General features: G+C 54.0%; 2 protein-coding genes across 2 annotated transcripts; one reads left to right on the plus strand and one right to left on the minus strand.

Moving 5' to 3' along the window:
* Positions 1-2,533: 2,533 nt before the first annotated feature.
* On the minus strand, positions 2,534-7,992 carry METTL1 (methyltransferase 1, tRNA methylguanosine). The gene is made up of 6 exons (XM_074934942.1): positions 7,826-7,992; positions 6,087-6,253; positions 5,210-5,394; positions 4,658-4,771; positions 3,615-3,716; positions 2,534-3,028 (listed from the first exon to the last, which is right to left on the minus strand). Exons 1-6 carry the CDS (start codon positions 7,903-7,905, stop codon positions 2,861-2,863), a joined length of 816 nt encoding a protein of 271 aa, XP_074791043.1. The 5' UTR covers positions 7,906-7,992; the 3' UTR covers positions 2,534-2,860.
* A 10,023-nt stretch (positions 7,993-18,015) lies between these two features.
* On the plus strand, positions 18,016-20,516 carry EEF1AKMT3 (EEF1A lysine methyltransferase 3). Its single transcript, XM_074934956.1, has 3 exons — positions 18,016-18,256; positions 19,039-19,150; positions 19,683-20,516. The coding sequence occupies exons 1-3, from the start codon at positions 18,023-18,025 to the stop codon at positions 20,072-20,074; spliced, it is 738 nt and encodes a 245-aa protein (XP_074791057.1). The 5' UTR covers positions 18,016-18,022; the 3' UTR covers positions 20,075-20,516.
* Positions 20,517-21,249: the final 733 nt, after the last annotated feature.

Raw genomic sequence — 21,249 nt, forward strand, 5'->3', positions numbered from 1 at the left:
TGGAGTCGTTTCCATCAGTGCAAGGTTGGGGGGGGGGACACCATGACTTGTCCAACAGGAATAGCTATTATGCTTTACATTCACACCTCCCTTAATCCGAGTCCACTTTCCAGTGTAGACACTGCTAAACCAGAATGAGAAAAACTCACCCCACTTTTGCACAGGTGTAAGAGCTGCCCAAGCTACAGTGGAGAATCTGGCCTTTTGTAACAGGCTGCAGGCTTCGTTACATGGCCAGCGATGTTGGGGGCCCAACTTGACAGCCATTGGCCTGTTTTCCCAAAGGGTTAATTCCCCCCCTCCAACAACTTGCCCCTTCCCACAGCGCTGACTTAGTGACCAACCACTCCGCCCCACCAAGCCCCCAAACGCCGACAGCGACAACCTGCCAGTGCGCTGGCCGCGCTGCGTGGCTCTCCACGTGTATGTTGTCTCCACTCCGAGCCGGGCCCATCTCTCTTCAAGGCTGCAGTCCCCTTCCGCTTCCCCATTCAAAGCCGGGAAAATGCATCTGAAACCATGACCCAGAGAGAGCAGCCCACGGCCACTTGACATGAAGAGGCGCGGGGAGCCGTGCTGAGGCCAGGCAGCGAGTCCTTCTCACCGCACCGGCATTCTCCCCAGGCACAATAGAAAGCATTTCTACTTGATGGTCCATTACTGGTGCTCTCAGTCGGAGCCCACTCCGTTCCCCGCCTTCCATTAAGGGACATTTCTTAACTTTTACCCTTTCGGGTGCGCTGGGGAGTTTGCAGTTGGCTTGCTGGCAGCACAGCTCCAGAGACCCTTGCTCTGCTCCTTTGCAGTGCAACCTCTATTGGCAGCCCCCCGGCATCTGTCTGAGGCCGGGACCCCGCAAACCAGGTGCTGGGTTGCTTCTCAGCCAGGCGCCTGATGCAAGGGGCGGTGGCCCAGGGATGCAGCCCACTGGGACCACATTCGGGAAGCGCCAGGCCAGGCAGAGCCAACCGGGGCCACTTCCCTCTCGTGGCTACGCTCTGTGGCCTTCCGAGCTGCAATCAGTGACTGCCCCTTTCACTGGGCAGCTGATAATTCCCCCCTGCCCCTTCCAGAGCAAAGGCCCCTCACCCCAGCCCCAGAAGATCTGCATGGGCTTAAGTGCTTCCAGGCCATGGTTTTCCCTGCATGAGGCAACAGCTCGCTCAGTTTCTGTATTTATCAGGCTGATTGTTGGAAGGTTCCTGGCTGGGAAGTTCCAGGCTCCACCCCCGACCCACCCTGCCTGGCCCACCTTCCCAGCCAGATCCTTGGGAATTACCCAACTTGCAACACAGGAAGCTACGCTCATTGCGCAGGCAAAATAATGGAATTCACCCCCTTAGGGACTGCAACCCAGCCCTCCTCCCCCCCAACAGGGTCCCGCAGCCCATGGCTGGAGAGACCAAAGCTGCAGCCATGGCGGGAGTCGGTGTCTAGCATCCAGGACTGGCATGATGCTCCAGGACAGGCAAAAGGGGAGACAGGATCAGCCAGCAGGGAGGTGAAGCACAGACAGACTGGACAAAGTACTGGTTCTGGGCAGGAGGAGAAAGAAGTAGCCGGTACCACCCTTCAGGCATGCATGGGGAAGATCCACAATACAAGAGTTGGATTGTTACAAGGTTTAATGGCCCTTTAAAAGCAGGTGAGCTCAGCCCCACCCGGGCTGTGTTATCCCACCCGGGTGATGGACCTGGCCCTGCAGCTGGGTCAGCTAGCCAGGATCACTCCCTAGTAGCCTGGGGAATGGGACCTCCGACTCCACCAGCATGGGCAAACATAGGGGGCGGCTCTCTGGGGAAGACCTCAGGGAAGACCCGCTTGCTGGACCCTTTGTAGAACTGTGTTGTTTTAAGCCTGTGTGGGTAGGGTGTACATCTGACCTGCACCAGTGAGGGGGACAGTTAGAAAACCCCAGGAGTGTGGAAACTGAGGCCCGGTCACAGGTTCAGCTGGTGGTAATAGCAGGGCCTAGGCTGAGGGCAGGAGGCACACGTGCTAGGGGCTGTACACACATAAAGACAGTCCTCGCCCCCAAAGAGCCTCGTCTGAGCAAGAGGAGGCCTAAGTGGGCTTCTCCATCTCCACAGCGGTTGGCTGCGCTAGGATCCCCTGGTGGATTAAGCTCGTGTCCCCACACCGTTTCTCATAGAAACTGTCCCTCCTGCAGCCCCCTGGCAGGGCTCAGGAGACACCAGCATGGCTCCCCACAGTCTCACCTGGCAGGAGACTAAAGGTAGCAAATCACCATTAGCACTCGCCCAGGATGGTTCCCCTCACCCACTGGCTGGGCTGGAGGGGAGATGCCCAGAGGGAGTCCTGGCTGGGAACAGACACGGCAGCCGCACCGCATCAGGTGGTTCAAGGAGCAGCCAGGTTGCAGGACGGGAACAGGGTGAGCCCGCAGGGTTGACACCTAGTGTCGCTTCCAAGCCCGGGCAACAAACCCCTCTTTACCACTAGATCCCTGGCAGGAGCTGGGACACCATCCAACCGCCCCGCAGCGACCCACAGAGAGTCCGGCCGGGACTGTGAGCTCAAGCTTTATTCAGAAATCGAGTGTGAGTGAAGCTGCAGCCTGCCCCTGCCTGGCAGAGTCTCAGAGGTAAAAGCAACGGTGCCAGCAGCTCATGGGCACCAGCAGGCAGAGCCCAAGGGGATGCTTGGGACACTCCTTATGCGTTTCTCGTTAGGAGAGGCGCCAGCTTCTCCGTATTCAAGACATCAGGGGCTCCCGTGGACGTCATGCTCCAGGCCAAGCAATCAGCCCGTCTGCCCCAACAGCACCAGGGGAGGGGGAGAGGTCTCCCTGGAACGCTGCACGGCACGGTCCATGAGGATTTGTCTCTCGGGTCCACAGTCACGTGTCTGGAGCCCCCTGGAACTGCTCTGTGCCTGGAACCCCCTCCTGCAGGGCTTCGTCCTCGATGCGCCGGAAGACAGCGGGGAAGGTCTTGCCACTGTTCCGTTGGACCTTCTTTCCCTCCTCGGTGGAGGTGCCCAGACGCCCCACGATGGGATCGCTGCCCTGTTGGAGAAAGGGCAGTTACCGCGTGAGCTGCCGACCGGCCAATGCCTCCCCTTCCCCATCAGCCTGGCTCGTCTCCAGCATAACGGGCACACAGACCGGCAGCCCCCTGTCCCTGCAGGGAAATTAGACCCGAGCAGGCATCAAACCGTGTGAGCCAACGGCAACCGGCCCTGCCTGGCTCTGTGTTGGGGGCAGCCGGTCCATCTACCAGCCAAGCGGCAGCAGGGGACACTGGCTGGGTCCTGAAATCCAGTGTCTCCTACTCAAGTCCATCGCTGGGGGCTCCCTAGCAACAGGACAGATGCGGGGGGGGGGGGGTGGCTCCCTAGCAACAGCACACACCCTCCCCTCAACTCAACCATGCAATAAGCAGCCAGCGTGTGAACGTGAAAAGAGAGAAGAGGTTTTGGTGTGGGACCAGGTTTCACTTTCCAGCTTCTGTGGGCTTCTTGGAAACCCTAGGACAAGGGAAGAAACTTTTGCAGATTGAGTCAGCCCAGGATGGGTGCAGGGCCCCCGGGTAGTGCAAACATTCCCCTTTTGGGCTCCTTCCCCTCCCGGCGCCCGCTACTTTCGTTCTTACCAAGTCCTCCAAGGGCACCTGGACAAAGAGCGGGTGCCCACTGAAGTGCCCAACCATCCACTCGTGCACCTCTTCCACATCAGTGATGGTATACACCAGGCCCTGCGCAAGAGGGAGGGAGTAGCCTGAGGATCCAGGTAGCTGGGACCAGCCCATCAAAGAGAGGATGTGGAGGGGTCACTGGATACCTATGCAGGGACACCTATGGCCCCATCCCAGCCATACGGCAGTAAAACCCAAGAACCCAAATGGCTCATGCCATAGAAGGAAACTTTCCGCAACTACCAAAACCTCAGGGCCCCGGATGGGAAGGAGGGTAATCTCTGTACAGAGCAGCTTGTGGTCAAGGGACCTCCTCCCTAACTATTAGAGATCCCAACTCTAATTAGCCAAGGCAATTATGCTCTCTGCCTCCACCCCCGCCCCCTCCCCCCCCGGGTTGCCAATTTTGGTGGGACATATTCCTGGATGTTTCATCATACAACATCATCTTCACTTAAAGATCCATCTTTCATTTCTAGAGACTCCAGGACAATCATCGAGGTTTGGCAACCATAGCCCTGCCCCCGGGGTCTGCACCATGGGGAGATGTTAGCGTATTTGCCTGTTACTCACGCAGCCGGGCTGGGTGGGGCCCACGCCTATTCATCGCCCCAGTTTGATCTGCTGGTTACGAACCCACGGTGACGGCACAGGGAGGAGCAGACGGGTTGCCCGAGGCAGCTAAGTCATGAACGGGCAGGTGGGAGCTGCCGAGGGCGGGCAACGGGCTCACTCTGCCAACAGGAAGTCCTCCCAGCACAGCTCTGCAGGAAGCAGGGCAAAGGCCAACCCCTCCGTGCTGGGACCCATGCAGTAAGTGGGGCTTACTCACCATGCCCTTGGGGCACTGCTGGGTTTGAGCTACAAACTCTGTTGGTTGAGGACAGAATGCTCCTGCCTGCTGAGCCGTGGCTAAGTCCCCAGCCAGAGAGGCTTCCCCTAACCAGAGATTCCACGAAAGCCTCCGCCCACCCCCCCACCAGCGACCGATCCCAACTCACCCCAATGCGCAGGACGTAGGCGTATTCGGCCAGCAGCGTAGAGCTGATGATCCGCCACTTGTGCTTAGTCTTCTTGAAGTGTGGGTCCGGGAAGAGGAAGAACATCTTGGCCAGCTGCAAACATAGGGGGCAACCCCGGAAGGGTGGAGACGGTGAGCCCTACAAGTCTCTGTAGCCAGCAGAGCCAACGCCTCCTCGCCCCACTGAGATCACCATGGCCATGGATGCATTCTCTGGCTGACCAGCCCCATCCTCCTGGGACCATTAACCCTATCAGTACTGCAGCTATCAGAGCACCCTCCTCATCCATCCCTCCCCAGGCAGGAGGGGTATTACTGTAGCTATGGGAACAGCCCCCAGCCAGCATCAGTGTCTCTGGGACCAATTTGGGAGAAGGGTTTTTCCCACTGAGTTACAGCTTGTTTAAAGCACATTCAGGGTTGGGGTTTCCTTTTTTCAAGTGCTCCCCAAGGATGGCAAGGATTGAAAGCGGGAGGTTATATGACTGCCTGGGACATCAGTGGCGGAGCCCCAAGGCCCCTGGCACCTCACCTGCCCCTTGTGGAAGAAGTTGGGCAGGTGCTTCATGGCATTGCTGCGGACACAGGCGATGTTCTGGTACTGCCCGGGATGGGATGCTCTCAGAGACTGGATCCGGTCACGGACGTAATCCGAGACCTTCACTCGAATCTCCAGGCCCAGCATTAAGGTGTTGGGGAAGAGGGGAGACAACTCGACTGTAAAAGATGAAAGAGGAACTACCATCTGCTCTCAGAGCCGGGGAATCCCAGACAGAGGCAACTGTTCAGAACGATAAACCCCAGAGCGGCTACCTGGGGACAACTCACCTGCCTCCCAAGATGGGAGCGAGGGTATCAGACAGGTCATTCCCACTTGCCAGGGGAGAGGCAGCGGCAGCAGCCTGGGGCTGAGAGCAACAACTTGCCACCTTTCAGGATTGCAACCCTTTCTCATCACAGCATGTTAAACTTAACCAGAGCAGCACAGTTATGGGTACAGCGGCTTCTGCACCACAGAATCTATAGGGACACCAGGGTGAGACAGCCCATGTCACCAGCTCTCCCTGACCCACATGACCGACAGTGCAACCGGTTTCCGATTTCCCGCATCAAGTCTGGGCTCTGCGCAGAACAGACCAAGGAGCTAGTTCCACTGGTGAGTCAGCGCTAGACCTCAGCTAAGCATGCATAGTTCCACACCACGTACTCTGGGATACACAGCTGTCAACAGAGAGAGACGTACCCGAGATGTGAAGTCAGGCATGGACCCGTATCTGGAGAAGGAAGAGGCTTCACGGAGCAAACCCGCACCCCTCTCAGGACTGTCCCTCCAAGGCAGCCTTGACCACACCTGCCCACCTAGAACCTGCTGCGTCCAGACCGACGGAAAAGCATCACTGGGAACTTACCCAACAAGCCCCCATAACCGCAGCCAATATCAGCAAATTCAACTTGCACCGCTGGCTTCACTCTCTCCTCGGAGTCCTTTGGGTCATCGTGACGGTCATCTTTGGTCAACGGGGCGAAGAACTCAGGATAGTGCTCAGCCCAGTTCATTTCCTCAGGTTTCGTGGGACTAAAAGAGAGGAACAGGGACAAAGCTGGATTAAAAGAGAGAATAGGAAAGCAGCTATTCGATTAGTGGGGAGATTTAAGCTGTGCAATAACTTCCCAATGGGCTAAAAATATGTCCTGCTTGGACCATTTCAAGCTGGACAAACACCGAAAGATTTCAGGGACCAATCCTGCCCCCAGGGAATGAGTCAGGTGGAGCTAATCTAACTTGGCGTTAAATGGTGTTTCTCCACCCAACTGTCCCAATTCCTCTCTGGCTTGTGAGCTCTTTGGGCAGGAACTATCTCTTACCCTGCAACCTGACAGCACATCAAAGAGGAGCTTCAGGAAGTAACAAATCTACAGTGTTTTCTTAAACACTCTGAAAGATGTATGTAAATACACTAACACATGGACATCACCAGCAACCTCTTAGGAGTCCTCCCAAGTAGGCTTTAAATGCATGTTGTTGGAACAAGAGAGTCAATAAAGCCATGTCAGGTCAACACTTGGAAAGCTTTGCCCTAGAAGCAAATATTGCTTTTATGGGCAAAACTGCCCTTTTGCTGATAGAGCTTGTTTCAGCCTCCCCGAGCAAGACAAGCCATACCGATAAAAGCAGGATTTTGTCTGTCTAACGACATTCAGGCTTTTACTGGACTGTCGGTCATGAATCACAGCTCCTCACACCCCTTAACAGACACACTGTGCTGGCACAAGCTTGGGTCGGGTAGACCTAGCCTCAGGGTAACCTTTTAAACACATGCTAGCCTAGGTGCAACTTCAGCTCCACCAGCGAGTACCTGAAGGGAGCGTTCCCTGTCTACACAGATTTATAAGAAGTCAGCTAACGCATTCTTGCGCATCCTAGTCCAGACAAACCCAGCTAGGTTACGCCACTTGCACTCTGGCAAACACTTCATGCCGGCTGGAAGACGCATGGATTTGGAAGGTTTCAGAGGAGCAGCCGTGTTAATCTGTATTCGCAAAAAGAAAAGGAGGACTTGTATCCGATGAAGTGAGCTGTAGCTCATGAAAGCTTATGCTCAAATAAATTGGTTAGTCTCTAAGGTGCGACAAGTCCTCCTTTTCTTTTTATGGATTTGGAAGCAGCTCATCTCTTCTCTCCCATTTAATATTTATTTTGGTCCCTTTGGGAGCTGGGACAGAAAGTTTAGTTCCCCTGGCTCCGGGGATCTCCCACGGCGGGGGGCGGGAATCACGAGGGCTCCTACAGAGGAAGAGAGCTCAGGACGCCCGCCTCAGGATGAGGAAGGGTAAGATTAGGGGCTTCCTCCAGGGCACAGTGAATACAGGATCAGGGGACCCCAAAATGGGAAGGGGGAGCAGGATGAATGGGGCTCCCCAGGGTATATGGGGTTCAATGGGGCAGGAGATCAGGGGGCTCCCGGGATGGGGGTGAGGGCTCGATGTATGGGGGTTAGGGGACTTGGGGGGCTCCCCGGTGCATATGGGGTTCAATGGGGCAGGAGGTCAGGGGGCTCCCGGGATGGGGGGGGCGGGAAGCTCGATGTATGGGGGTCGGGGGACTTGGGGGCCCCCTGGGGGGTCTCAGGACCTTCCCCCCACTCACTAGCGCAGCGTGTGGTCCGCCAGGGGGTTGGAGTGAGCCCGCTGCCGGTAGAAGCGTTTCTGGGGCGGGGCCCCCGCCATGGCACCCCCGGGACCCCGCGCCGGGCCCGCGACCCACGTGGAGCCAGCGCGGCCACAGCTGGAGTCGCAGGAACCAAACGTCACAGGAAACGCGCCACCACCAGCGCGCGCGCGCCTGCTTTAAAGGGCCCGGGACAGCCTCGCCCCCGCCCAGCCGGGCCTTGGCCACGCGGGCCGGTGTCACATGACGTCTCCCCCGCCCCGCCCCCAACCCCGCCCCTCTGAGCCCCAGCTCCACCCACTGACCCCCTGCCCCACCCCACTGAGCCCCCCAACCTCCATCCCACTGACCCCCAGCCCCACCCCACTGACCCCCCCACTGAGCCCCCCAACCCCCATCCTACTGACCCCCAGCCCCACCCCAGCCCCGCCCACTGACCCCCAACCTCATCCTACTGACCCTCAGCCTCCATCCCAGCCCCGCCCACTGACCCCCAACCTCCATCCCACTGACCCCCAGCCCCACCCCACTGAGCCCCCCAACCCCCATCCTACTGACCCCCAGCCCCACCCCAGCCCCGCCCACTGACCCCCAACCCCCATCCTACTGACCCCCAGCCTCCACCCCAGCCCCGCCCACTGAGCCCCCCAACCCCCATCCTACTGACCCTCAGCCTCCACCCCAGCCCCGCCCACTGACCCCCAACCTCCATCCCACTGACTCCGCAGCCCCACCCCAGCCCCGCCCACTGACCCCCAACTTCCATCCTACTGACCCCCAGCCCCACCCCTCTGAGCCCCAGCTCCACCCACTGACCCCCAACCTCCATCCCACTGACCCCGCACCCCCACCCCACTGACCCCCCCACCGAGCCCCCCAACCTCCATCCCACTGACCCTGCAGCCCCACCCCAGCCCCGCCCACTGACCCCCAACCCCCATCCTACCGACCCCCAGCCCCACCCCTCTGAGCCCCAGCTCCACCCACTGACCCCCAACCTCCATCCCACTGACCCCCAACCCACACCCCACTGACCCCGCAGCCCCACCCCAGCCCTGCCCACTGACCTCCACCCTATTGACCCCCAGTCCCACCCACTGACCCCCAATGCTGCCTACTGACCCCCCAACCTCCATCCTACTGACCCCCCATTACCCCACTGGCCCCCAGCCTCCATCCCCCTGACCCCCAAGCTCCATCCCACTGACCCTCCAACCTCCATCCTACTGACCTCCAACTGCCAGCCCCACTGACTCCCAGCCCAAATCCATTGATCCACCGACCCTTACCCTACTGACCCCAAACCCAGTGAGCCCCCTGACTCTTGAATCACTTGATGGTGGCGTGTTCTGTTCATTCCCTCTGGGGCACCTGGCACTGGCTACTGTCAGAAGACAGGATCCTGGGTTAGATGGACCTTTGGTCAGACCCAGTCTGGCGGTTCTACACTTTAACGTGCCTTGTGTGGTCGCGGCGGGTGTAACTACACAAGAGGTGCACTGTCTACCCTGTCACTTTACAGCGCTGAAACTTGCTGTGCTCGGGAGGGGGTGTTTTTTCACACCCCTGACCCAGAAAGTTGCCGCGCTGTAAATTGCCGGTGTGGACAAGCCCTGAGCTGCAGCTCCACCGAAGGTAGCAACGGAGGAAGCTGTAGATTCAAGAAGGTACATGTGTTTTTATCACCATGTCATCTGCTCCATCTGGCTACCACTGGCGAAGCTGCACGAGCTGGTGAATCACAGCTACGGAATTTGCTCATGCAGACAACCAGGGCTGGAGCTTAGTTACAGATCAGGTCTGACAATGGGCAGCTTGGATGTGGCCTAGGTCTGGGAACCAGTCCACAGAGGGGTGAGGAACAGAGATATACAATGAGAGTAAAAGAGGAAGAGATGCAATTAAAAGGAACGTCCCCTCCACGCACAGACACACACAAACACAGACACACACATCTTCCCACTGGTTGACACATGGGATGTGGCCAGGACATTACTGGAAACCAATCCATAGGGGGAATTTTGGGCTTGAAGATAATTATGAGTCATGCCCCTTGGGCTTTTGGCTGTTCACATCTTTTCAAATTAATGAGCAATTAGCAAAATGCATAAGAATTTGGAGGAAATGGGGGATTTGGGTAGGATTTTGCAAAGGACAAAGGCTGCCAGCCCCTGCCTTGCCTCGTTTTTGATAGCTCTTTGTATGGCCTGGATCCCTTTCCTCACACCTGAAAGCGCTTTACAAACAATTAATGAATCAAACCTCACAGCTTCCCCTGGCAAAATTGAGGCCCAGAGATGGGAGCTCACACAGTGAGGAAGTGGCAGAGCCAGCAATGAACCAGGACAGCGCTGCCGGGGAGAACTGATTGATTTGCGTCCTCACTCTGTCACTCACTGCCCGAGCCCAGATGTGCCATATACCTGGCAGACAATCTCGAAAGCAGCTTTATTTAATTTTTTTTTAAATAACCAGGATCTGACAGGGCTCATTTCTGCCCTCTGAGGCTCTGAAAAGCAACCTGCTGAGTGTCTCTTGGTGTGTCAGAGGGACATGAATACACATTGGGGTTGGTGCACACCACTGTACTGGGAATCCAGGCAGGAGGAATTGCGGTAGTCTGCATGGTTCTGCGCTGGACGTTTCATTCTGAAATGGCACATTCCGTACCACCCTGGCTCCAAAGTTAATTAAATGCTGGTTCTATCCAAAGCAGGGTGCAGGGCTCAAACTGGGTGATTCCCAATTATTTCTCATCAGTCCCAGTACAAATTCATCCATGGTGAAATACTGGTGCACTGGGCACAAAAATGATATCCTGGCTCCTAAAGCAGGAAGTGTTTGAGATGGGGCAACTTTTGCAATATTCTCTTGAAACCCCCACAGAGGATCTAGGATTCTCGTTACTAACAGCAGTGATGTGACAGAATTTTGTGGGCTAGGTCAAAGTGCAGCTGTGAGAAGAGTGGAGTAACCAACTCTCATGCTTCAGTGGGGCACAGACTGATCACAGCAGGGTCAGGAAGGAATTTTGCACAAATGGCTAGGTGCATTTTGTATGTGTGTGACACTTTCTCCTGTGGTATCAAGTATTAAGCATGGTTAGAGTCAGGGCACTGAACTAGATGGACCAGTGGGCTGATCCAACGGGGAAATTCAGTGTTCCCATGTCTGTGGGGAAGTCCCAGCTCCGAAGTAGGTAGGCATTTGAGAACAGGTTGAAATTATCTCCCCAGCCATCTTCCCAGCTCTGTCATCTCCCCTCTCTGGTGTCTCAGGGCCGATACATGGGGCTGCTCCAGCCTGATGGATATGGGAAGAAACAAATTTCTCTTTCTGCTTTCCCAAGGGTATATAGGGGCTCGCCATCAATCCCTCTCCTCCCCACATGGCTGTCACCCTGAGCAGCTTTTATGACATTGCAGCAGAAGCAAACAGGTGCACTGTACAGCAGAGAGACTTGTAGCCCAGCCTGGGATGCTCTGAAGACGATCATTTCTGTGTGTGTGTATGACAGGAACATTTAACTGTGGACAAGGGAGTTACCTGGTTGCTATACCAAACTGGTCTTCCTTTTCGGGGTCCTTGCACAAGCCTTCCATTGCCAGGAGAACCACACTGTCATGGGATGGATTTTGCCATAACCCCGCATCTTTCTTGTGATCTCTCTGCTGGGACCCAGACGGGAAGTTTCTTCCTCTCTCAGAACTTCATCCGAGGTCTTTTGCTGTAGTTCTTGGGGCTTCCTGGAAGGAGAAGGGTAGCCTCAGCATTCGAGGAGTCCTGACATATTGACAGGAACGGGAACTCACCAGCTGTGGGTTGTGCAACAAGCCTTTGTGGTCAAAATGGTATCCTCCTCTACTTCATGGTAACTGAGGTGACTCATGGGTAGAGAGCATTCACAGACTCTGTGAGATCCTAGAATCCAGTGCAGATGTGGGGCACTTCCCGGCTGTTCGTGTTGCTGGACTCGAAAGCAGGGCTTCCGTTCAGAGAAAGGCGTTTTGGGCAAAGGGCCCATGGTAGCGTGGAAGAGGCACACCCTCTACGGGAAATGCTCCTTGCACAAGGTGCAGAGGAAGCGGGGGCCATGGGACCTGTGCCGACGTAGAAACACGGGGCAGTGAGGCATGGAGTGCTCATCAGATTGGGCAAATCTGGGAAGGCAGGCGCTGCCCCACCCCTGCACCCCCATAAAGCAGCTGAATCGTGATGGAGAAGGTGGCTGCTTCCTTTTCGCATCCTTGAGCCGATGAGCGATCAACCTCCGGCCTGGACACTCTTTGTGAGGTTCTGGAAGTTTTCTGGAGTTTCCATTGAGACTCGCCCAAATCCCATCCCACTCCATCCCATAGCCCTGTTGGAACACTGCCAGTGACAAGAGAGTCACTTTCTCAGCATGTCCCACAATGCACCTCGCTTCTTAACAACATCTGCTGTGCTGAACCCAGCTTCCCTTGAGCAGACACCATAATTCACAGGCAAACCACACAGTGGCTTTCCAGGCACCCAAATGCGGGGAGCCCAACTGCATGGGTGGCCCACAAGAAGCTAAACTCAGGCTGCTAATGTAGCCAGGGAGAGCCCTGAGCCATTGACTGACAAGGAAAGGCACCTGGCGCCTTGAGCCTGTGTTTCTCATGGAGTCTGCAGAATCCCCAGGGAACATTAGGAAACTTTCCCCTGCCTAACCACAGCACCTGCAAGAAGTTGGCAGTCCTGGATTTCCTGTAACGTGGGTTTTTCATTAGCACCATGGCCGTGGCCACTGGCACAAGCTTGCCACCCACATTAGTGACGGAAGCGTTAGCAGCCAAAGAGCTGCTGCAGGACACTCCAGCGACCCGTGGCTCTGACGCACTTCGGGGCCAGTGAATAAGGAGCCTGGCTCCTCCGTCAAGAAGCGAAAAGGACGTAGTTAAAGAGTAACGGACCCTCGTACAACCAGCAGCCTCGTGTGCTCCAAGAAGCTGTGGGTGAGCGAACACAAGGGCGGCAGGGGTCTCTCCAGTGACGGCGTCGGTGTGTTTGCAAGCTAGCAGAAACAGTACCGGGACTTCTGTTTGCTCTCAACGCTGACCTGATGAAGCCTGGGCTGGTCTCGCTCAGCCCTTGCTATTCCCCACCTAGCTGCACCCAGCTCTACACAGGGAAAGAAAGAATGGGGAATTCAGCTCCTTCTCCCCACTGCTCCCCACTTTGGACGGCTCTCAAGATGGCTCAGCCACACATGGCAGGCGTAGCTAGAGGCACATGAGAGTTTAGGAAGTCTCTGGGTTGCAAATTGTAAACCCTGTTGGCTTGCCCAGAGGCATGTGCCTGCAAACTGGTCCCCGGTCTCTATTTACTTTAGATAAAAGGGGACACTATAAATAATGACTGGTCTAGAGAAGGTAGATTGGGAGCTAGCTGCTGTTCTCCCTGTCTCATAGCACAAGAATAAGGAGACATTTAATTAAGCTAAAAGGTGGAAATGTCATCACAGATTAAAAGAAATAATTTTTTTCACACCGTGTGCACTTAGCCTATGGAACTCATGATCACTGGATGTTGTTGAGGCCAAAAGTTGGCAAGATTCAACAAGAATTCATAACAAGAATATGGAAGGGATATCAAACCTCACATTTCAGTCTTAAGCCGCTAGCTATAGAGATCAGGATAAGACCTAATGTGGGAGGCAGATTAGCCCACATCTGCTACTGTGGGTTTCTTATACCGTCCTCTGGTGCATCCGGTGCTGGCCACTGTCAGAGATAGGCTACGGGGCTAGATGGACTAGGGGTCTGATCCAGGTCTCGTGTTCCTGGGACTGATGCCCAGGGCTGTGTCCTCTCTTGAAGAAGCAGCAAATCCTGTTTCCCAGTCGGAGAGTTTGACACCGACCCCATCCCCAGTTCTGATTCCTTCCGTGATAAGCCCCCATCAAGCCACTTTCCCAGCACTAGACAACGTTAATTCAGATCTCATTACACAGAACTAAATGTCCTCACCAGATACAAGATGAGTTTGGTGCTGGCATGTGGGATTTAGGATGCACTCTCTGTGGCATAAAGACCAGGAAGTGATTTGCACCGTGAACCTGGGATGTGTGACTGGAACAGAGCCTGCAGATGGGGAAAGCACCCCAATGTAGTTAGCCCTGGATAGCTACATTAGTATCACCGTGATCTGCAGAGATTGTGGGTGTGTCCCCCACTGGACAGACATGGGATGCTGTGAGAGTGTGGGCTGAGCCTGGAACAGACGTCCAGCGGCCACGTGGGATCTACTATGAGGCTAGAGGCCTAGAGGGTAGCTGATCATTAGCTCCCTGGCTGTTTAACTGACCGAATTATATCACCCAAACAAGCCGGGCTGGCTGTTTGGAAGCAGGGGTCCCTAAGCATTGCCCTGCTGGGTTAACATTTAACTGCAATGTGCGTCGAGTGGTGACATTATCCCCCGCCGTGGCTCAGCAGAGGACGTGGGTGGCTTCCCCTGGAGAATGAGATGTCGCAGGTAGTGTGCGGTTCCTGCTCTCTGATCCGAGTCACACAGAAATGGGTCTGAGGACCACGAGTGACGCTTCAGATAAACATCCCAAAGTTCAGATGTATTCCTAAACAAGGTGAGGCCCCCCTCTCCCACTAGTGCCCCTGCCAATGGGACTTGAGAAGCCACATTCCCAAGACAGCTTTGGAAATCTCAGCCATAACGCATTAGCATAGATACCTGTCAGCTCCAGGCCAACACCTTCATCCCAGCTCCAAGGCCAGAGCCTCCTGCCTTTTCGGAGTCTCTATGCTGTTGAATTTCAAGAGGAGGATGCAGAGGGAGAACCCCGCAGACTCTGTTGATTAACACCAAAAACAATGAGGAGTCCAGTGGCGCCCTAAAGACGAACAGATTTATTTGGGCATAAGCTTTCGTGGGTAAAAAAACCCCACTTCTTCGGATGCATGGAGTGAAAATTACAGATGCAGGCATAAATATATTACAAATATATAAATATCAGTATATATTTTGCCTGCATCTGTAATTTTCACTCCATGCATCTGAAGAAGTGGGGTTTTTCTACCCACGAAAGCTTATTCCCAAATAAATCTGTTCGTCTTTAGGGCGCCACCAGACTCCTCGTTGTTTTTGTGGATACGGATGAACACGGCTACCCCTCTGATACTTGGATTAACATCGCCGCAAAACCACAGTCACATCACCTGCGTGAGCTGGCAGCAGTGTTAGAAAGGAATGACAACCTTGTGGTTAAGGGACTGGGGAGATCAAGCTTCAATTCCTGGCTCTGCCAACCACTCTGTGCTTTAAAACAGGGCAAAACCAGCCTTGCCTCCCTCTGTTTCCTCTTCTTCTCTGCTGCATGAGAAAGGTAGGAGGTCTCGTGCATTGGGCAGTAGAGTGGGATCAGGAGATTGGGGCTCTCTTCCTGGTGCTGCTACAGACTCCCTGTGTTTAAGGGGGCCATTCAAAAGGATGGCACCCCCACCATTCCCATTTCTTCACAGGTGCAATTTACACACGCATTTTGGTCCCTGCAAACTGAACATCTGGGGCCAATCTGCGTACTCATGCCTCTAATGCGATTGCAGGTGCGGCGTTGCCGACTCTTGCAATTTAATCATGAGTCTCATGATACTTGGTGTTGGTCTTAAACTTCCAAGTACTAGAATCAAGAGATTGCAGGCGACATTGAGCTTTCACTGCCGGGGCGGGGTTGGGGGGGGGAAGAGGGGGAGAGAAGACCTAGATGGAGATACTATAAGGTGGGTGCATAACTGGTTGGAAAACCATTCCCAGACAGTAGTTATCAGTGGTTCACAGTCATGCTGGAAGGACATAACGAGTTGGGTCCTGCAGGGATCAGTTCTGGGTCCGGTTCTGTTCAATATCATCATCCATGATCTAGATAATGACATAGAGAGTACATTTATAATGTTTGCGGACAATACCAAGCTGGGAGGGGTTGCAAGTGCTTTGGAGCAGAGGTTCTCAACTTTTTTCTTTCTGAGCCCCCCGGCTCCTCCAACATGCTATAAAAAACTCCACGGCCCACTTGTGCCATAATCACTGGTTTTCTGCATATAAAAGCCAGGGCCGGCATTAGCGGGGTAGCAAGCAGGTCAATTGCCTGGGGCCCCCCATGCCGCAGGGGCCCCCACAAAGCTACATTGCTCAGGCTTCAGCTTCAGCCCTGGGTGACGGGGCTCAGGGACCAGGGCTTCAGGCCCATGCAGTGAGGCTTCGGCTTTCTGCCTTGGGCCCAGCGAGTCTAATGCTGGCCCTGCTTGGAGCCCCCCCCCCCCCCCCAAAAAAAAAAAAAAAAAAAAAAACCTGCTTGAGGCACCCTAGTGGGCCCCGGACCGCGATTGAGAACTACTGCTTTGGAGGATAGGATTATAATTCAGAATGATCGGGACAAACTGGAGAAATGGTTTGAAGTAAATAGGATGAAATTCCATAAGGACAAATGCAAAGTACTCCACTTAGGAAGGAACAATCAGCTGCACACATACGATGAAGTGAGCTGTAGCTCACGAAAGCTTATGCTCTAATAAATTTGCTAGTCTCTAAGGTGCCACAAGTCCTCCTGTTCTTTTTATGGATACAGACTCACACAGCTGCTACTCTGAAACCTGTCAAAATGGGAAATGACTGTCTAGGAAGGAGTACTGTGGAAAGGGATCTGGGGGTCATAGTGGATCTAGGGTGACCAGACCGCAAGTGTGAAAAATCGGGACGGGGGTGGGAGGTAATAGGAGCCGATATAAGAAAAAGACCCAAAAATCGGGACTGTCCTTATAAAATTGGGACATCTGGTCACCCTAAGTGGATCATAAGCTAAACATGAGTCAACAGTGTAACACTGTTGCAAAAAAAGCGAACATCATTCTTGGTTGTATTAGCAGGAGTGTTGTAAGCCAGACATGACAAGTAATTCTCCCGCTCTACTCCACACTGATTAGGCTGGAGTATTGTGTCTAGTTCTGGGCACCACATTTCAGGAAAGATGTGGACAAACTGGAGAAAGTCCAGAGAAGAGCAACAAAAATTATTAAAGGTCTAGAAATCATGACCTATGAGAGAAGATTGAAGAAATTGGGTTTGTTTAGTCTGGAGAAGAGAAGACTGAGAGGGGACATGATAATAGTTTTCAGGTACATAAAAAGTTGTGACAAGGAGGAGGGAGAAAAATTGTTCTTCTTAACCTCTGAGGATAGGACAAGAAGCAAAGGGCTTAAATTGTAGCAAGGGCGGTTTAGGTTGGACTGTCAGGGTGGTGAAGCACTGGAATAAATTGCCCAGGGAGGTGGTGGAATCTCCATCATTGGGGATTTTTTAGAGCAGGTTAGACAAACACCTGTCAGGGATGGTCTAAATAATATTTAGTCCTGCCATGAGTGCAGGAGACGGGACTAGATGACATATCGAGGTCCCTTCCAATTCTATGATTCTGAGAAAAGCAATTTTCCAACGCCTTTGGCTGCAGAGATTGTGCTCCGAGAGTAACCAAAAGACTCAGAAGCCAGAAGGCAAATAAAAAGAACCCAATGTTTTGTATTTTGTGAAAACATTCTTGTGATTTTTAAGCCAATATCGTGATTTTTGGGGAGCAGGGAAGGGGTGACTGATGATTTTTGCAAAAAGAAAAGGAGGACTTGTGGCACCTTAGAGACTAACCAATTTATTTGAGCATGAGCTTTCATGAGCTACAGCTCACTTCATCGGATGCAAGTGATTTTTGAACATTCAGGGCTGACCGTGCAGCTGATGGAAAACAGATTGTAAGCTCCCTAGGGAAAAGAGTGTCTTTTGGTCGGTGTTTGTACAGCACCTAGCCCAATGTGATCCTGGTCTGTGTCTCCTGGTCGCTACCATGATAATAATTAATAATAAGTGGATGCCAATGTCGCAGGGGCCCTTCCCCTCTCTGTGCCCCACTCAGCTGCTACTTCTCGGGGCAGTGGGGCTGGCCAGGCCCGGCCCTTCGATGTCCCAAGTCACTTGGATGCTAGTGATGACGCCCCATGGAAACAAATGCCTAGAAACAGCAGCAGCCCATGATGGACCACTCACCTGCCCCAGGTGAGCAGGGCTAGGCTCCTCCCCCCGGAGCCCATCCTCCAATGGGAGCAGCAGGTTAGCCCCGCCTATCCAATCAGGGGGCGGGGGCGCCTCAAGATGGCTGCGTCCAGGCAGCCGCCTTTCTGCCACGTGGAGGTCGGCGGGGCGGTGGCGGGCCGGGAGCCGCCGGAGGCCGCCCCCGAGGGGCTGGAGGCCGTGTTCCCCCGGGAGGTCGGGCTCTTCGCCGACGACTTCCCCGAGGAGACCTGCTTCAGCTTCTGCGGCCACGTGTTAACCATCGCCCAGCACCACGGGGGCCGGCTCGGGGTGGCAGCGCCCGTCTGGGAGGCGGTGAGGGGCAGGGTGCAGAGGAGCCCGGTGGGGAGGGCGGGTGAAATGTGGGGGCTGGGTGCAGGGGGGATTGGGAGATGGATGCAGTGGGGGTGGGGGGTGGATGCCCTAAAGTACAGGGGGAGGATTAGCTGCGAGATTAGGAGGCTCTGGGGAGGGCTGGCTTGGAGGTGGTGAGAGCAGGGATGGAGGTGGGCAAGGGGGGGAGTTAGGATGTTTGGCAAGGAGGTGGGGAGAGCTGGAACGTGGGAGTTGGCTGGAGACCTTTGAGCTCTGGGGATGGGGCATCCCACAGCACATGGAGTAGGGGCTGGTAGGGGCTCAGCACAAAGTGGAGGTGTCCCCCCCGTGCCTGTAGGGCGTCTTGGTGCCCCCATTCATGGGGAGCAGCAGGTTCATCAGATATAGTGGGGGCTCTCTGTGTGGCTCCGGAGATGTCCCTGGCCTTGGGAAGCTGTAGCCTCTCAATTGTTCCTCTGTCTACCCCAAAGTTCCTGTTCTCCAGCTGCAAATCCTGTCCATTTTAGGAGCTTCCATGGAAGGTTAGACCTGTGGCCCATCTAATTTAGAAACCCATCTTTGTCAGTGGCCAATACTTCAAAGACAGGTGCAAGAAGCCCTGTAACAGGTCATTAAGAAATAACCATTCTGGAGGGGAAGTTTCTCCCTAAATCTGTCAATTAAGAGTCAGTGCAAGAGGATCCGTCTCCCTTATGCTTTTGTTCTCTTGTCCTGTATATCACCGGATGGCCCCATTCTCCATCTGTGTCTCTGCGCTGAAGGCTCTAACCCTGTGTAAATATTTTGAGAAGCAGAAGCTCAACTTCCGGGGCAAGAAGGTGATTGAGCTGGGCGCTGGGACGGGCATCGTTGGCATCCTTGCCACCCTGCTCGGTAGGTACAGTTGCTTGACAGCGGAGCTGAAGCATGGGGGCGGAGGGGGGGGTTGTCATGCATCTGATCTGTGGCATTTCTAAACTATCTATCACCATAGTCTAACTCCCTAAATGGGACCTGATGCAGATGCGCTGTACAGAGAGACCTATTGATGTTTTTTAACTGGCCTGCTGGCGAAAGCTCACAGGTGTGCCCAACTTTGCTAATATAAAGATGGAATCAGCAGCTTCGTGGAAGTCCAAGGGCCTCATCTGCGTACAGGGTGGCAAAGATTACAGCTGCCCCCATATTTAGTACAGCCTGTAGGTTAAAGAGGATGGCAGCTGCAGGCTCAGCGTGCTGGGCCTCCTCTAGCCCTGCGTTAGCTCGTATGTATAGACAGCCTGGGGATGGGACAAATGGATCTGTTGCATGGTCGTGCATCCGGGAAGCCAATGAAAATCCTGCAATGTCTGGATAATGCATACCGGGAGGGTTTGATTCTCCTAACCAACACCCACGCCTTCTGGGTTGCTCTTGTCTTTTCCAGGAGGAGATGTAACCATCACAGATCTCCCTCTGGCTTTGGAGCAGATACAGGAGAACGTCCATAAGAATGTGCCTGCAGAGCATTCGGCTCGGGCCAAAGTTTGTGCTCTGTCTTGGGGTCTGGACCACGAGGAGTTCCTGAGAGACTACGACTTCATCCTGGGCGCAGACATAGTCTACCTGAAAGACACGTACCCTTTGCTAATCAAGACCCTCCAGCACCTCTGTGGCCCTCATTCAACCATCTACCTGTCTTCCAAAATGCGACAGGAGCACAGCACAGATGTGTTCTACGAGGCGCTGCTCCCGCTGCACTTCACTTCAGAACTGGCTTATAGAGATGAAAATGAGAATATTAACATATATAGAGTCACCAGCAAGCAGAATAGCTGAGGTTAGGGCAGACCTTTCTCCCTGGCTGGAAAGGGACAGACACAACATGGCCTTTGGCTTTTCCAAACTGAGAGCCATGATCCCAGCTGAGTGAGCCACCAGCAGCCAAAATGGAGCACACAGCGTGGGTGCTGACTCTGCCTAGCTAAGGATGCAGAGGGCCAGATTCCTCCTTTCTGCCAGCAATATGGACCCAAGATGTTGTTACCACCACCACCACCCTCAAGCTGGGGAGAGAAGCTCGGTTTTAGCTTTGCCCCAGACCTGGAGACGGAGTTTCTTACTGTCAGTGGAAGTTTTAAAAGCCAAGATCTTTAAGAGGATGGCTGTTTTAGGCCCATCCCTGGAACCCTGGCCTTCCAAGCCAAATTCCCTTCTGTCACTGAAGCAGGCCAAGTGACTTGAAGTAACCACCAAGAGCATTAAACGTCTCTTAAGAGACACCATGGTGCCTTGTTCCTATAATTTGACTAAATATATTTTTTTCATCGCTTTCATATTTGAATTAAATGTGTATTTCATGTGTCACTCCTCCTTGGGAATTGTGGGGATGGGAAAAAGAGTTAAAATCAAACTGTAAATGACTACAAACCATTTTGTACAACCACATGTTGTCTTGGGTTAGGCTGTGGACCTCTAGGTGGCAGTGCATCTCTGCTTATGTGCAAGATACATTCCTTCTCTCAAGAGGTAATGAAGGCTCTCCCTTGGGTTTTATTTAAGTAGAAATGGATGCGTGAGCACTCAGTGTCTTAAAGGTTGCACGTGCTGTAGGAACTACCCTCAGCCTCTGCCCCAGGCCCAGCCACTTTCTAGGGAGGAGGGGCACTTTCTTGGCTGCTGATCAGTGTCAGCTACCCCTGTGTTCACCCTTCACTTTTACCCCGCATGGGTGGTGCTTTCCAAGTCTCTAAGGTGCCATAAGTACTCCTGTTCTTTTTGTGAATACAGACTAACATGGCTGCTACTCTGGAACCTGACTACCTACTTTGTAACTACATAGAAATGCTCCCTGCCGGGAGAAAGCCAGGGGGCTCTATCAAACAGGCATGTCTGTGTGTATAGCAGGTGGGTTTTGTCACAACGCACACGGGAAGAGCTGAGGCAAGAGGACTTGCACCGATTCTCTCCACCCTGCAGGCAGCCTGAGTGTGTTACACGGGGCCGATATGACT

This window comes from Natator depressus, chromosome 20 (genome assembly GCF_965152275.1).
Source record: "Natator depressus isolate rNatDep1 chromosome 20, rNatDep2.hap1, whole genome shotgun sequence".
In the NCBI taxonomy this organism is placed as follows: Eukaryota; Metazoa; Chordata; order Testudines; family Cheloniidae; genus Natator; species Natator depressus.